Source organism: Poecilia reticulata, chromosome 10 (assembly GCF_904066995.2).
Source record: "Poecilia reticulata chromosome 10, P_reticulata-male-v2, whole genome shotgun sequence".
Taxonomy (NCBI): domain Eukaryota; kingdom Metazoa; phylum Chordata; class Actinopteri; order Cyprinodontiformes; family Poeciliidae; genus Poecilia; species Poecilia reticulata.
In genome coordinates, this window is record NC_088839.1 from 33,384,864 (window position 1) to 33,402,053 (window position 17,190).

Here is a 17,190-nt window from a genome sequence, read left to right on the forward strand (position 1 = left end):
CAGAAGATTGACTGAGGCGGAGGACAGAAGTACACGGCAGGAGAGAGCACTGGGACACTGGAAGCTGTTCTCACGGCTAAATGTGATGGAAAACAGACTCCGCCGTAATAACATCAGGCTGTATGGCGTCCCAGAGGGAGCAGAAAAAGAAGACATGGTGAACTTTATTACAGAGTTTCTGAGTTCTTCTCTAGAGTTTCCAGAAGTTGTCATTAAACTAGAAAGAGCACATAGAGCGTTAGGCCCAAAACCTAAAGCCGCGGTAAGATCCATTATAGCTCGGTTTCTGGACTTTAATGTAAAACAAAGAGTGCTGATGCAAGCTTGGAAGCAAAGAAACATAAAGTATCTGGAGCACACAATCTATTTCGACCATGACTACTCACCTGACCTGCAGAAGAAAAGGAAAAAGGTCCGAGAGGAAATAAAAAAGCTAAAAGAAAAGAACATTAAAGCCCAGTCACCATACCCAGCCCAGCTGAAACTCCTCTTGAATGGGGGCACAAAGCTTTTCCCCTCACTTCTGGCAGCACACTCTACACTGAAAGATCTCGGCATTGAATCATCCCTGGAGGACAGAGAGATACTGGAAGAGGAGTTGACACGGGATGGATGGACAACCCAGGGGAAGAAGAGCTGAACCCTGCTGAGGTCAGAGCCATCATCCATGGTGACAGCAGGAAGGAGAGCTGCTGGTCGTGAGTAGGGTCGTCATGTCAATCAAGTCTAGAACTGGATGTAAGGTTAATAGAAAAAAAAAGAAACATGTGGAAAAGAATATAGAAGACAATGGACAATAGTTGTAGAATACAAGAAAAAACAAGACTAGACCTGTAAGGGAGTATCATTTATCATAAAATTTATCATAAAATATTGACTTAAATACATAGATTCAGGCTATAACATAATTGTTGGAAAAAATAAAAGCTACAAAACGGTGGGGTCTGCAGAAGGAGGAAATTGGATGAAGCAAACTTTACAACCATGGCGGTGTGAGGACACTTTGGGGACATCCTGGAGGACCATCGCCAAGGCACTTTGTGCACAACACCCAGAGAGCCTTGTCTCTCTGCCCAAAGAACATCGGGGGTGGGGACCCCCTGAGTTTCGACCAGGACGAAAACCACACTGCTCTTCCTGAATCCGAGATTCGACTATCCGACGGACCCTCCTCTCCAGGACCCCTGAATAGACCTTACCAGGGAGGCTTAAGAGTGTGACCCCCTGTAATTGGAGCACAGGGGTCCCCCTTTTTAAACAGGGGGACCACCACCCCAGTCTGCCAATCCAGGGGAACTGCCCCCGATGTCCATGCGATATTGCAGAGACGCGTGAGCCAACGTAACCCCGCAACATCCAGAGCCTTAAGGAACTCCGGGCGGATCTCATCCACCCCCGGGGCCCTGCCACCCCGGGGCCCTGCCACCCCGGGGCCCTGCCACCGAGGAGCTTTTTGACCACCTCGGCGACCTCGTCCCCAGAGATTGGAGAGCCCAACCCAGAGTCCCCAGGCTCAGCTTCCTCAACAGAAGGCATGTTGGTGGGATTGAGGAGGTCTTCGAAGTATTCAGCCCACCGGCCACAAAGTCCCGAGTTGAGGTCAGCAGCGCACCATCCTCACTATAAACAGTGTTGGTGCTGCACTGCTTCCCCCTCCTGAGCCGCCGGATGGTGGACCAGAATCACCTCGAAGCCGTACGGAAGTTTGTCTCCATGGCCTCTCCAAACTCCTCCCACGCCCGAGTTTTTGCCTCAGCGACAACCCAAGCCGCATGTCGCTTCGCCCGCCGGTACCCATCAGCTGCTTCTGGAGTCCCACAGGCCAAAAAGGCCCGGTAGGACTCCTTCTTCAGCTTGACAGCATCCCTCACCGAAGGTGTCCACCAACGGGTTCGAGGGTTGCCACCCCGACAGGCACCAACAACCTTGCGGCCGCAGCTCCGATAAGCCGCCTCGGCAATGGAGGTACGGAACATGGTCCACTCAGACTCAATGTCCCCCACCTCCCCCGGAACGTGTTCGAAGTTCTGCCGGAGATGAGAGTTAAAGCTCCGTCTCACAGGGGACTCCGCCAGACGTTCCCAGCAGATCCTCACTACACGTTTGGGCCTGCCAGGTCTGACCGGCTTCCTCCCCCACCACCGGAGCCAACTCGTCACCAGGTAGTGGTCAGTGGACAGCTCCGCACCTCTCTTCACCCGAGTGTCCAAGACATACGGCCGCAAATCCGATGAGACGATGACAAAGTCAATCATCGAACTGCGTCCCGGTGCCAAGTGCACATATGGACGCCCTTATGCCTGAACATGGTGTTCGTGATGGACAATCCGTGATGAGCACAGAAGTCCAACAACAGAACACCGCTTGGGTTCAGATCGGGGGGGCTGTTCCTCCCAACCACGCCTCTCCAGATCTCACTATCATTGCCCACGTGAGCGTTGAAGTCCCCCAGTAGAACAAGGGAGTCCCCATGAGGGGCACTCTCCAGTACCCCCTCTAAGGACTCCAAGAAGGGTGGGTAATCTGAACTGCTGTTCGGCCCGTAAGCACAAACAACAGTCAGAACCCGTCCCCCCACCCGTAGGCGGAGGGAGGCTACCCTCTCGTTCACCGGGGTAAACCCCAACGTACAGGCGCCCAAATGGGGGGCAACAAGTATGCCCACTCCAGCCCGGCGCCTCTAACCGTGGGCAACTCCAGAGTGGAAGTACGTCCAGCCCCTCTCAAGGAGACTGGTTCCAGAACCAGAGCCATGTGTCGAGGTGAGGCTGACTATTTCTAGCTGGAACCTCTCAGCCTCGCACTCTAGCTCCGGCCCCTTCCCCACCAGAGAGGTGACGTTCCACGTCCCAAGAGCTTCTGCAACCGAGGATCAGACCGCCAGGGTCCCCTCCCTCGGCTGCCACCCATAGCACAATGCACCCGACCTCTTTGGCCCCTCGGACAGGTGGTGAGCCCATTGGAAGGGGGACCCACGTCTCCTCTTCGGGCTGAGCCCGGCCGGGCTCCGTGGGTAAAAGCCCGACCACCAGGCGCTCGCCATCGTGCCCCACCTCCAGGCCTGGCTCCAGAGTGGGGCCCCGGTGACCCGCGTCCGGGTGAGGGAACGCCAGATCCAAAGTTATTCTCCATCATAAGGGGTCTTCAGGCTGCGCTTTGTCTGGTTCCTCACCTAGGACCTGTCTGCCTTGGGTGACCCTACCAGGGGCATAAAGCCCCAGACAGCATAGCTCCTAGGATCATTGGGACACTCAAACCCCTCCACCACGATAAGGTGGCAGCCCAAGGAGCCAAGGTGGCAGCCTTTAAGTTAAGATTTGTATTATCGACGTGTGAAAATGGACAGACTCTGTGGTTTAAAGTTATACAAAACAGATTAGTTTTACTTTGATTTTTTTGCTGAAATTGAAAATTTCTAAGAACTTTAGATTTTTGATCAGGTCCAAAATGGAAATGAGTTTGATGCCCCTGAAATATGGAATAAAAACAAGTGAACCATGGACTATTTGAATGTGAACAAGACTAAAGAGTGAGATAGTTGGTGATGGAATGATGTCACAGCAAAGGAAGACTGTGATGTCACTGGCAAAGAGGTCTGTGATGTCATCGCCTGCAGAATTGTATGCAACACAAATCTGCATATTTTTCATTGCTTGCAATATCACTGACCCGTTCAGACATTGGCAGAGCCCTCTCGAAGCGACCGTTCAGGTACTTTACGAAGCAACGATTTTTATTGATCGGATTTCGGAGAACATGTCACATCATGCACCGAGATACCAGAGTGGAGTGATGGGGCCCCATCACTCCACGACAAGGGGAGCCCAGCAAAACCCCCAAGGCCGGTTCCCTCCTGCGGACCCGAACGCCTTTCACGGGGAATTCCAACGACTGCGCTCCCTTCTGGAGATGGAGAGAGCCGGAAGGTACGAAGACCACCAGAAACTGGCCCACCTGGAGGCAGAACTGGAAGAGACCAAACTCCAGTTGAAAAGACAGAAAGCTCTCAAGGAAACTTTCATTAACAAGAACAAAGAGGCAATGAGGGAACTTGAGAGAGTAGAGAAGTTCAGTGACCCAGCAGTCCTTAACGCTGCGGCCATTGCTTCAAAAGTTAACAACGACATGAAGGGCAAGAAGAAGAAGTCCTTGCAGCAAGACTTCGTGGAGCTGAAGGTGGCCCACATCCTCAGCCAGGAGTCATTTGTGGCTGAAATGCAGGCTGAGAGGAAGAAAAGTCAGATGGTCCAAGAAGAACTGGACCAAGTAAAGACTTCGTACGTGGAGCTGAACCGTAGGTACGAAGCCGATGTTTCTCTCATGAGGCAGGAGGCCGAGAAACAAAGGATTTGTGTAGAGAAGCTCAGGGAGCAACAACGGCTCCTGGAGAACATGACGGCTGAGAAGGATGACATGATTCAAACCATGTCAGAAAAGATCGATTTCCTGCAGGACCGTCAGAAACATCTGGAACAAGACCTGGAGCAGACCAAACTTTCCCACAACGATCTAATGTGCCAGTATGACAGCCAGGTTTCAGGACTACAAGCAGACATAGAAACATACCGGCAGATGGTGAACGATCAGGAAGACGCCAAGCAAAAAGCAACCAATGAGAACCTTAAGCTCATTAAACATCTCAGAGCCGAGAAGGAGGAGCTCTCCCAGAAAATGCTGAGAGAGAAAACAGTCATGCTCAAGATGGAGAAGCTGCTGCTGAGTGACCTGGATCGGCTTCACGTTTCGTACGAGGAGCTGCAAGGCAGGTATGACGAAGACATCCAGGGACTACAGCAGCAGCTCCAAACATCGTCCCAGAAGCTGAGGGAGCAGGAAGCGGCTCTTTCTAACAACGACATGAAACAGAGGCTTGTGCGGGAGTTACACCACAGGTTTTCTGCCATGCTGCACCAGCAGGTAGAAAACCTGCAGCTCCTGGTCATTGAGCAGAAAAACGCTTTTCTGCAGAAGTCGGAGGAGGACGAGGCGCTGATGGACAGACTGAGAGCAACTAATGCCGTCCTCCTAGAAAACTCAGCCAATGAGATTCACTTCCAGCATCAGAAGGAAAGAGAGTCTCAGGCTGAATTGGAGACTTTCAAATCTTTGCACCAGGAGCTGATCAGCCGGAATGATTCTGAAATCTCTGCAGTGAAACAGGCTGGCAAAGACCAGCAGGAGATCATCTGTGTGGAAGAGCTGGAAAAAGAAGACCTGATGCCTGAAACTCCAAGAGCCGAAGAAGAACATTTCCAACAGGAGGAAAACTTCAAGATCCATGTCAGCCAGATCAGATCTCTGAGCCTAGAGGATTTTCCAGAGGAGGAATTCTCTGCAGAAACATGTCCAGGTTGCTCCTCTGGTCTGGAATCGGCAGAAGAAACAGAAGAAGAAGAAGAAGCAGAAGAAGAAACAGAAGAAGAAGCAGAGATCCCTGCAGAAACCATCCTGGAGGGTTTGGATAAAACTCAAACTCTCCAGGATGGTAAGAAGAAAAAATCCAGGAATTCTATCTGGAAAAGAGTCAGAAACTTCTTTCGCCTGAAGAAGTAAAAAAAACAACCAAAGACAGAAGAGAGTCAAGGTCAGGGTGAAGAATAATTTGGGTTATGAACGGGGCGCCATGCGACGCTCCGTTCCCCCCCGACTGCCAAAGTAGAAAAAAGATCCCTTCCCAGCCCATTTGGAAAAAACATGGGCGGCACGGTGGTGCAGCGGGTAGCGCTGCGCCTTCACAGAGAGGGTCTGTGTGGAGTTTGCATGTTCTCCCCGTGTCTGCGTGGGTTTTCTCCGGGTACTCCGGTTTCCCCCCACATCTCCCAAAACATGTGGGTCAGGTCAGTTGGTCGCTGTAAATCGCCCCCAAAAGAAACTCCAGATTGAATTAGCCCAACTTTTCCCTTCGCTGCTCCAGCGGCAGACGGTTCGATGCCCCAGCGACACACAGCTCCACGTTTATGCCAACGTATTGATTGAAGAGTCTAAATTCTCTTGTATTCTAATGATTTCTGTTTATTTTCGCTGTACTTGTGTTTTCATGGTTTGTCCTTTAGTTTTGCCTTTTCTGCTCATTTTGTGTTGAATTGCAGCTCGTTAGTTTAAATCTGTGTTTTAAAGCAGATTAGCAGAAGCATCATGCAGTGGCTTTTTCAGGGCGGCTGTGGCTCTGTGGTACAATGGTCGTCTTGTGACCAGAGGGTTGTAAGTTCGATTCCAGCTTCCTCAGCCACATGCTGAGTTGCCCCGGGGTGGGGCACCTGGCAGCACGCTGCCCCCCGACCTGCATGTCGGCGTGTAAATGCGACTGTAGTGTGAAGCGCTTTGAGTGGTCAGTGTGTCCAGCAAGGCTCTTCACGAGTTCAGTCCATTTACCTTTGATAAATCCTGTTTTATACCAAACATAAAGCTGATTTAACACGTTTGGACCTTTTCAGTTCGGACCCTGAAGAAGCCCAAACTTGTTACATCTGGTTTGTTTGTTATAAGAAGCAAACAGGTTTTATCAAAGATTAAAGTTACTGTGTGATGTTTTAGAATAACGGATCCAAGATAAGATAACAAACCTCACAAAAAATGCAGCTTAACATGAAAAACTGTAGGAAAGAGAAGAAAGGAGAACAATCCATCAAAGTATGAAAACAGAGAATTTAATGAGAAATTATTTCATTTCAGGAAGAAATCGATTCTTAGATGAATACTTAGTAATAAATATAAAGCTTTTGTGTTGTTGGGATATGAGTCGTCTGCAGACACACACACACACACACACACACACACACACACACACACACACACACACACACACACACATCCCCTCCATGGGCTGCCACCTTATCGTGGTGGTGGGGTTTGAGTGTCCCAGTGATCCTAGGAGTTGTGCTGCTGGGGCTTCATGCCTCCCAATGCAGACGGTCCAGGTGAGGAACCAGACCAAGTGCAGCCCAAAGATCCCTGATGATGAATCCGACCGTTGGAAACGGGTTCAGGATGTCAGACAGTTTATCTGATGCTTCATTCATGCAGGTTTTCAAAAGGCTCCAAAACTTAAAGTCAAACCAGATGTGCAGGGACTTATTGTCACAATTTGCATTTTGTAGTTTTGCAAACCTTCAAATGATATAATGTCTTTTGAAGAAGTGACAAAACAAAAACATATATATATACACTGCTCAAAAAAATAAAGGGAACACTTAAACAACACAATATAACTCCAAGTAAATCAAACTTCTGTGAAATCAAACTGTCCACTTAGGAAGCAACACTGATTGACAACGGGGGTGTGATGGCCAAATCCATGGCCACACTCTGAAGTCGGTAACTCTTATGCACAATTTGTTTTTCATACAAACACAACACTTTAGTTGCAGTAAAACATTTATTAGTTGATTTGGATACATTTGTTCTTTATGTTGGCGCGCACATTTAGTTAGCATGTGTATTTGTATCAACTTAAGTTTAATTTGTTTGCTTGAGACTGACCTTTTGTTTGTTTTGCCGGTACTTGCCTGCCTTGGAGTGGCCAGACAAAAGATGGGGGCCAGGGCTCAGCAGCTTAAATGCCGATTGGACTACACCACTAGTTCCTGCTGGCAGGGGAAATTTGTAATTTCTTTGTTTAGATAAGTTTTGCATTTAAGTAAATATTAGTATTTAAACTTTAATATTTTTGATTTTCATTTCGAGAATCTTTAGTTTAGCCAAACTTAGCTGTACTGTTATTTGTTTTTGTGTTTGTAATTGTATTCTGTTTAGTTACCCCTGTTGTGTCTTAATTGGTCTGATCAGCCAGTATATAAACCCCTGTGTGTCATTTCTTGGTTAGGTCAGTTATGTTTGTTTGTGCAGCCAGTTTGTTTACATTTTTGCCTGAGTTCAGTTTTGTTTATTTGACCTCTTTTATGGGCTCAGTTTATCTTTTTGTCATTTTTTAATCTTTGGGTTAAAATAAAAAACCCTATTTTTCTAATTGATATCCTGTGACTCCTCCTGTTTTAACTCGGTCCATCACAGGGGGCCTCATTGGGTCAATCAGTGTTGCTTCCTAAGTGGACAGTTTGATTTCACAGAAGTTTGATTTACTTGGAGTTATATTGTGTTGTTTAAGTGTTCCCTTTATTTTTTTGAGCAGTGTATATATGTCAATTAGAAATAACAAAACAAAACTTGATAGCAAAACCTTCATGTTTTTGGTTGAAGTTCATTTAAATCCCATTCTGGTTGGAGAAATCCTATAAAACAAATCTTACACTGCAAAAACACAAAATATTACCTCCTGTTTCTGTGCAGTTTCTTGTGGAATATCTTAGTACACTTAAAAACACTAAAATAACTTACAAATAAATTTTAGCAAGAAATATGAGCTTATTTTAAGTAAATATTCCCTAATATTCATGACAATATTGTCATTTTTAAGTGACGTGTCTCAATTTCGTCACCAGGTGGCGGTAGAGCGCTCCTTATGAAGAATCACCATGACAACACGCGTTTGACTTCGAGGATGTTAAAAGAGCGCGAAGCTCTCTGTGACGTAATGTGATGACGTTGGAAGGAGAGCGAGCGGGACCCGGTGCTGCCTTCAGGCGCAGCTCCAAAATCTTACAGCCGACAGGAAACATTTACTGACTTTAGGAATGTAAAAAGGAATCATCCATCCATCCATCCATTTTCTTGCACCCTTTTTCCCTCAGTGGGGTCAGGAGGTGCTGGTGCCTCTCCAGCCAACGTTTCGGGTGAGAGGCGGGGTCACCCTGGACAGGTCGCCAGTCTGTCACAGGGCAACACAGAGACACACAGGACACACAACCATGCACACACACACTCACACCTAGGGGCAATTTGGAGAGGCCAATTAACATGACAGTCATGTTTTTGGACTGTGGGAGGAAACCGGAGTACCTGGAGAAAACCCACCATGCACAGGGAGAACATGGAGACTCCATGCAGTGAGGCCGGGAATCGAACCCAGAACCTTCTTGCTGCAAGGCAACAGCTCTACCAACTGCGCCACTGTGCAGCCAAAAAGGAATCATATGAACCTTAATAATTAAATAAAAGATTGTTGTGGTTGTTTAAAATACATTGACGTTTGTATCAAAGGCAGGAAAATAAATGTAAACATTTTTACTCATTTCTATAAATGGTGAAGTTTAGTCAACACTTAGTAACTGTTTTTAGCTTCTAACTGTTTAATAGGCTGAGGCTGTTTATTACATAGTGTTAGAGAATGGTGGATTAACAATGAGTAATAACGGCTATCTAACATGTAAATACTGTTTTATTAAAGTTGATACAGAAAGTGAACCTTTTAACGTTACAGCACTGACAGGCAGCGATGTTTATGTTTCCTAACTGTGGCTAAAGCTGCTGCTAGCTGGTTTATTCTCCCATTGGAGGCTGTTTATTTCATACACAGGTAGAGAATGGTGGATTAACAATAACCAGGGGTGAAAGTAAGGGGGGACGGCAGGGCACCGCTACCCCTAAAAGATTTAGCGGGGGTTCGCAGTACCTGCAGGAGAGGAGCGGCTGTCTGCTAACATCAGTGGGTTCACTGTGCAGCTGAGTTCACCCACTAATCAGCCGTGACTGATTAGTTTTTCAAGAACAATCTAAAACAGACTTAATTAATTATAATTATTTTATTAATAATAATTATTTATTTATTTATTTACTGCGTAACTTTGACCCCTGGATGTCTGGGTCTCTTTGGTTTGATTTTTTGGTGCCAGGTGGGACGGGTTCTACCTGAGCCAGAACCTGATCCACTGTTTTCAAGCAGAGTGAGAGCTCTGACTGTCTGACCTATCTGTGCAGCAGGAGGCGGATAAAAGCTGCAGCGTCACCTGCTGCATCTCAGATCCGAACCCGGACCCGGCGTTGTTCAGACAGGAGTCCCGGTCCGGTTCAGCCTGAGGTTCTGCTCTCTGACCCGCTGCTGGTCTCTGTGGTCCCGTTCCTCCTCCTCCGGTCCGGTTCTGCTCGGAGCGCCGGAACCAGGCGGCCTGACTGATCGGAGATGCCGGTTCGGATCCCGGACGACTCGGACTTCTCCTCCTTTAAGGATCAGTGTCTGAGTCCGGACGGATGGAGCAGCAGGTACAACAAGGCCGGAGTGACGGTGTGGTGCCGCGAGCAGGACAGCAGCTCGGTCCAGAAGATCAAGGTAACTCACCTGGGAGACCTTCACAATAAAAGCTCCAGGAAACGTTTCACTTCAACCTCAGCGGGTCCAGATGAGACTTTCCTGCTGGTTCTGTCCGCCTGTCCGCTGTGTGTGTGTGTGTGTGTGTGTGTGTGTGTGTGTGTGTGTGTGTGTGTGTGTGTGTGTGTGTGTGTGTGTGTGTGTGTGTGTGTAGCTCTGGGTTCCTCAGAAACCCAGAACTTTAATGTGAACTTTTTCAGAACCTGCTGACCCGGCCGGTACCACCGGACCTTCTGAGGAATGAGGTCATCAGAACCCGAATGACACATGGAAACATCTGAAACGGGAGCTGAAACCGGATCCGGAGGAAAACCCGGTCCAGTTTCCAGGCGGGTCACGAGGTCCGCAGCAGTTTGACTCTTTGTTATCAAAGAACCAGCAGGGCCCGGTTCTGGTTCTGTACTTTTTAAGCTTCACAGCTAGTCGGACCAATGTTCTGGTCCCACTAGCTTATGGACCACAAGACCCCCTTTTCATGGTTCTGTTCCAGAAACTGGTGGTTCTGTTTATGAAGAAAACACATCCTGGTTCTGGTTCTGGCAGGATCCGGACCAGGTCCAGTCAATGTTGTGAGGTTCTGCTGTGCTTCAGCTGAAACCTTACAGCAGCGTACCGAGGACACGCCCAGAAACCTGCTGCTGGTGCATTGTGGGTAATGTAGGCACCAACTGCATTCAGGAGGTCAAAGGTCAGAGCAGAAATCTGTCGTCTTCTTCTCTGGACCTCCAGCTTCACCGGTTCATCTCCTCCGGGGGTCGGCCTCCCTGCTCGGCTCTGGACCTGCGTGAGCCTCCAGGTGGTTCTGCTCAGGTGAGGTCATGACCTCTGTCCATCTGGACCTCCTGCTGAGTGAGGAGATGTTTGGCCTCCATGTGAAGCTGGAGCTGTCTGAAGGTTGAGGTCACTGTGAAGACCAGCTGACCATCTCTGTCCCCTGAATCTACCTGAGTCGGCCCAGAAAGTTCTGATGGACCCCCTGACTGGCGGTCACAGAAGAACTGTGGAGTTTTACGGTTCTTCGATCAGATCCTTTGACCTTCAGTCTGAAGCTCAGCAGAATCTGTGGTTTTATTCGCAACAGGAAGCTGTAAGTGCTGGACAAACAGCTGGAGGCTCCAACCCAGACCTGGATGTCGAGGTCATCAGGAAACAGGAGGAGCTGATGGAAGGAACCGTTCAAATCTCCTTCATTGGTTAAAGATTGAATTGTTCAGTAACTGAAATGGTTGGTGTTCAACCAACTCTGGGTCTGATTGTCCATAGCAGCTGCAGTCTGAAGCAATTCTTCCAGAAGGTTCTGTCAGGAGAAGCTGCGGGTGTAAACCAGCCAGGACCCCTGGCCAAAGCGCCCAAACCCGACCAACACATTCTGAACCCTCCGAAGATGCCTTGAGCCCTTGAGCCCTGCGTAGATGTGCGTCGATACTCCGAACCCGGCCAAGATACCCCAATCCCGGTGTAGATGCCCTGAACCCCAATAGAATTAGTCACAGATGCCCTGAACCGGCATCATCGCCTCCTGATGAGCAGCTGGGTGATGAAGCTCAGGACGTCCTGAATGATTGATGCAGTTCCTCAGTTCTGCTGATTGAGTTACACGGATCCAATGACAGCCGTCCAGCCGAGCCTGACGGCCCTGAAAGATTACAGCCTGGAAAAGATGACGTCCTGTAGGTAGCGGCCGCCTCCCCTGGTATCCGGTAACCAGTGAGGAAGAAGAGGCTGAAGGCTGCAGTGTAACTCCTGGACAGAGTGCCCAGAGGTAACAGCCACTAGCGGTCTGATGTCGGTTGGGTGGTACCTGCAGCTCCTCATCATCATCCTGATCTTCATCACACACACCTTAGGAGTCTTTCTATCCTCAGAGATGTCTCAGGCTCCAGATGTGGGTTGTTCTCATCTGATAGCATCACCTCCCAGTTTTCACCACATTTACAGTCATATTTGGATGAAGACGTTCTCTGGGAACAGCTTGTTGAGGATCTGATGGTTCTCCAGGGTGATGGTGAACCGGATCACAAGGTTGAAGTTGGAACCAAGTGGCTCAAAGTTTAGAAAGTTGACATCTGGAGGTTTGAAGCCCATGGAGGTCCTGTGGTCGGTTGCTCAGGTTGGAGGACTTCCTGTCTGGCTGCTTCTTCTTGCTGTTTCCTCTGGGTTTGTTGGGTTTTCTCTTCCTTCTTCATTAAAGATGAATGACTCCGTCTGCTCAGCTCTACCTGAGCTTCCAGATCACCTGACAGCACCTGATCAGCCTCTGAGCAAGGCAGCGATCGAGTGTCTCCTTCAGAGGTCATGTGAGAGTTGAACTTTAGACTTCACTTTCCTAAAGAACAGAACCCAACACAAGAAGTTCAGGTGACCCAGCCTGGAGTCATGGTACCGGGAACGGGTGAGGAGCCACCTGGTGGCCATCCAATGGAAGCTGGTGATGATGGTTCTACTTCCACAACCTCTGACCTTTAGGTCCAAGTTCTGGTCTGAACGTCCTGGTTCTGGTGAAACCAGTTCTTCTCTGTCTCTGTTCCAGATGAGGATCGTGTGCAAAGACGTGACGGCAGAGACGCTGTACGACGTCCTCCATGACACCAGCTACCGGAAGAAGTGGGACACCAACATGATTGACACCTACGACATCGGCAGACTGACGGTCAACACAGACGTGGGATATTACTCCTGTCAGTACCACTGGACCCGGTCCAGACTTTATTCCAGAATCTGACTTAAAACCAGACCACCCTCGACATTCAAATCATAAGAATAGAGGAAAGTCTCGTCCTGATTGGCTGTTTATGGGGTTACATTTGTAAAGTTACACTGTTAAAATTAACAGCAATAATTTGGGTTATTTAGCCCATCAGAAGAAATGGGGTTCATGTAGTCATATATCTGTATGTTATTCATTCATTTAGTGTCAGTTTCAAACTCAATATTTAATTTGCAAAGTAAACATGTAGCTACCTAGCTCAGAGCTAATCTCACGTTGGCTAGGAGCTCAAGGAAGTTCTAGAAATGCTCTCAGTGACTCAGAAAGGAAACATCCGGTGCCATTCCCGGCTTTGGGGAGGAACGTCTGACTTGCATTCAGGATATTGTAAAGTGAGGATGGTTCTGGAGGCTCTGGACATTCGTTGGTCTCTTTTGGCCTTACCCTTTCAAAGGCAGATGTAGGATTGGGATGCCACCAATGGAGTGGTCACAGTTTTTAAGACAGGGGAGCGGAGAGCACCCTCCAGCTACTGAAGGTCAGACATCTCAGCCTCCCTGAGAGGCTTGGTTTATGGTGCCGTCTTCATCCTGGACAGGGAACATTGAAATAGGTCTTTACTCCTTAAAGCTGCCGAGGTGTTTTGGGAGTTTGGTTGTCCCTCCTTGTGTGTGTTGTGGACCTCCTGAATGCCTACGACCGACTCCTGCAGCTCCCCCTGCAGGAGTAGAGGGTGGTTTGAGGCTAAAGGAGCAGCATCCACATAATTCTTGCTCCCAGTGCAGGTTGGATTCCTCCAACTCTACTTTCATGCTAAACCTATTGGCAAGACAGCAAAGAGAAAGCTTAGAACCTGGAAAGACAAAATGTCTCCACTGATGTCTAAATGTTAAGTAAAAACATCCAACCGGGTCTGAATGTTGTACAAGTTTTCCCTCATTGGTGGGCAGAGGAGCCGTCTGAGCAGATTCCTGGTTTTTCAGTCACTTCCTGTGGAAAGTGATTCAACTTTGGCTGGATGTTGAACATGAACAGTTCAACTGGGAATGAATGACTTCATTTATTGCCCCTCTGGTGTCTGTTTGAAGGGAAATGCCCGACGCCTCTGAAGAACCGAGACTTTGTGACGATGCGGTCTTGGCTTCCACTTGGCAGCGACTACATGATCATCAACTACTCCGTCAAACACCCGGTCAGTGTCTGCTGCTGGTGCAGGTCGGGTTGCAGACAGAGGTTCTGGAAAGTACTGACCCGTCTCCTGTTCCCTGTAGAGTTCAGCAGCATGTTTACAACTCTACAGTTACGGCAGAAGGATCATGTTTTACAAGAACCACAGGAAGTTGTCACATTGCTTTCCCACGTTAAAATCCAACTTTCCTGTCTGTTCGTCTCCATAGCAACATCCTCCTAAGAAGGACTATGTCCGAGCCTTGTCTCTGCTGACGGGCTACCTGATCCAATCCAACAGTGCCACCAGCTCCACCCTCTACTACCTGACCCAGGTGGACCCCCGAGGTGAGGCAGGAAGACTTTCAGGGCTTTGTCCTCCGTTCTGTCCTCCCAGAGACCTGACCCTGAGTCCTGTCCCCTCCTGTGTCCTGCAGGCTCTTTACCAAAGTGGGTCGTTAACAGAGTCTCTCAGTTCGTGGCTCCAAAGGTAAAAGTCTGTCCGGTTCCTCCCGCACATGGCGTCTCTGTCCCCTGTCCAACCCTGTCCTGCCGTCTCTGTCCCTCCAGGCCATGAGGAAGATCTACAAGGCGTCTCTGAAGTACCCCGAGTGGAAGCGGAAACACGACCCGACCCTGAAGCCGTGGATGTACCCGGAGCAGAACACGCTGCCCTCCATCAGCCCGGCGGACCTGACGCTGCAGCGGGCGGACTCTCTGGAGAACATCGACGAGAGCGGCGTGAGCGAGGAGAAGCACAGCGACGACGAGGAGACCTAGGCCGTCCTCAGGACTGTCCTCCTCTCACCCACTGGCTGTTGCTTTGCTTGATCTCCTCCAGCTGGAGACGTTTCCCACTGCCAGTCCTCCAGTGTCTGTCCCTGTCCTCTGCCTCCACCCCGAAACCTTCTGTCCACAGACTGTCCACACCGTGACCTCTGAATGACCAGAGGTCGTCCACAGACTGACCCTAGGCTGACCAAACTGTCCACACACTGAAGGCCCCAACATACTCGGGCTGCTTCCGTCTGCGCCGTTCATGGAATGAGCACAGTGCACCCGAGTATGTCGGGGCCGCAGCACACTGACCTCTGGCTCCACCAGGGGTGTCCAAACTTTTTGTCATGTAGGTCAGAAGTATTAAATAGGCCAAGAAAATAAAAATACAAAATAAAGCAGCTTGTTCACTGTAGATCCAAACCATGAACAGGATGTTGCTGTAAAACAGAAATATCTAGTTTACAAATGATTTTGATAGCAAATTGATTCTCAGTTATAGGAACAGGAAGTGGTCACTTTCCTTCAAAACAAATTCATGAATTTAAAAAAAGCTGATTTTGTTGCAACAAAGTTGGCTTTTCAGTGAAAGTCTGTGGAAAAAGACTAATTATAAAACTTTGTTATAAAAACACAAATACTGTGTTGTACTTATCTTTTCCATTTCAAGAAAATGATCAATTTCAATGATAATTGATTAAAACAAAAAGTATTCATCCGCACCAACCAGCTGCGCCAGCCGGCCCACAAACGGCCCCCGGGCCGCACTTTGGACACCCCTGGTCTACGCCGTGGTCCGGCTGTCTGTCCTCTCAGGTTTTCCAGGAGTTCCTTCCAGGTTTTCCAGGAGTTCCTTCCAGGTTTTCTAATGGAGCGTTTAGATCAGATTCTAGTTTAAATTCAATCCTAATAAATTATAATCAGTAAATAATTATTTTGTAGATCTTTCCAGACTTTCTGTGAGATTTAAGGACGCTTCATGTGTTGAACTGAAACCAATTCCTCTTTAATGAATGAAACTGAAACATTTTTTACCTTTTAGACCAGATTGAAATGTTATTAGTTAGAAAGATGATCAGATCGATGCTCGTGATCAATAAAGGTTCCTGTACCTCCGTCCCTGTGAGTCATTGGTCCTCACCTGGAGGTGATGACGTCATCACCTGGAGGTGATGACGTCATCCTGCAGGTTTCATGGTTTGCTGCAGGACCTGGTCTGTTTGCAGCCAAACACAGGGGGCGCTGTTTTAACGTTACACATCGTTTTAGCCCATCGGAAGAAGAGAGTTCAGTTTTCAGTCATTATTTCACTATTTTATTCAGAAAAATGTAACATCAATGTTTAGCTTATATAAAATGTCTCAAGCCCAACCTTTTATTTTGATAGTCCACTCTGCAAGTGTATATTTGCTAAATTTAGCTAACTATCCAACTTTGTAATATTTAGTTTGAAATAAATGAATAAACAAGGTGAAAATATGACTTGGAAAATGAGCTCAGTTGTTTTTTCTCTTCTAAAAGGCTAAATAATGCAGATTATTGCTGTTAGTCTGACTGCAGCGCCCTCTGGTGGACACCTGGAAGAAGCTTTAAAATCTCAGCTGACGTTTGTTCAGAGAATCTGGTTCAACATGAGTTGTAGGAAAGGCAGGGTGTCCACAGGGTGGCGCTGTGGGGAACCTGCTCCGCCTATAGAGCTGACAATCCCAGATCCCGATGAGGAGCAGCTCTGGCTGCTCTTCCTGCCCTGATGAGGAAAACTCCATGTGATCGTTTCCTCCGGCAGCCGCTGAGGAATGCCGCTTATTGTCTCAGCCGCTTCCTGTTTCCTGTCTGCTGGGCCAAGAGGAAACTCCACCACCATCAGCTCCTCACCGCTGAGGACAGGACGCCGCGTCCCGCAGGACTTCCTCTGCAGCTCAGAAACTCTCATCTGCATCTGACCAGCTGGGAGGCGCCTGATGACCGTCTGCTGGGACCGACTGATGGACGGGTGGCACCAGGTCAAACTACGTCCAAACGGGGCGCTGTGGTGGCGCAGGGGCAGAACACGACCCACACATTGAGGCCCCAGTCCTCATGGTCACAGGCTCGATTCCCAGCCTGGCGACATTCACCGCATGTCCTCCCCTCTGATTGTCCTCCTTCCTGTTGAACTACCTTCAAATAAAGGCCACGAGAGCCAACAAAACCTTAAAAAGAAAAAACTACATCCAGACCTGGTTTAAGACCAGGTTAGACCAGGTTTAAGACCAGGTTTAAGACCAGGTTAAACCAGGTTTAAGACCAGGTTTAAGACCAGGTTTAAGACCAGGTTTAAGACCAGGTTAAACCAGGT

At 48.4% G+C, this 17,190-nt stretch overlaps 1 protein-coding gene across 2 annotated transcripts; it reads left to right on the forward strand.

Annotated features, from left to right (window-relative positions):
* Window positions 1-9,672: 9,672 nt before the first annotated feature.
* Window positions 9,673-15,968, forward strand: stard15 (StAR-related lipid transfer (START) domain containing 15). Of its 2 annotated transcripts, none has more exons than XM_008420972.3 (6): window positions 9,673-10,162; window positions 12,732-12,879; window positions 13,997-14,100; window positions 14,306-14,423; window positions 14,513-14,565; window positions 14,646-15,968. In XM_008420972.3, exons 1-6 carry the CDS (start codon window positions 10,016-10,018, stop codon window positions 14,853-14,855), a joined length of 780 nt encoding a protein of 259 aa, XP_008419194.1. In that variant the 5' UTR covers window positions 9,673-10,015; the 3' UTR covers window positions 14,856-15,968. The 2 variants fall into 2 exon arrangements, with proteins under 2 accessions (XP_008419194.1, XP_081468099.1); XM_081611973.1 differs by lacking the exon at window positions 9,673-10,162 and adding an exon at window positions 10,885-12,629.
* Window positions 15,969-17,190: the final 1,222 nt, after the last annotated feature.

Bases quoted from the DNA above. Each gene is read 5' to 3' on its own strand.
- stard15 (XM_008420972.3), top strand. From the start codon at position 10,016: ATGCCGGTTCGGATCCCGGACGACTCGGACTTCTCCTCCTTTAAGGAT. The intron at 10,163-12,731 runs GTAACTCACCTG...TCTCTGTTCCAG, and splicing joins GCTCGGTCCAGAAGATCAAG to ATGAGGATCGTGTGCAAAGA. The intron at 14,566-14,645 runs GTAAAAGTCTGT...CTGTCCCTCCAG, and splicing joins CTCAGTTCGTGGCTCCAAAG to GCCATGAGGAAGATCTACAA.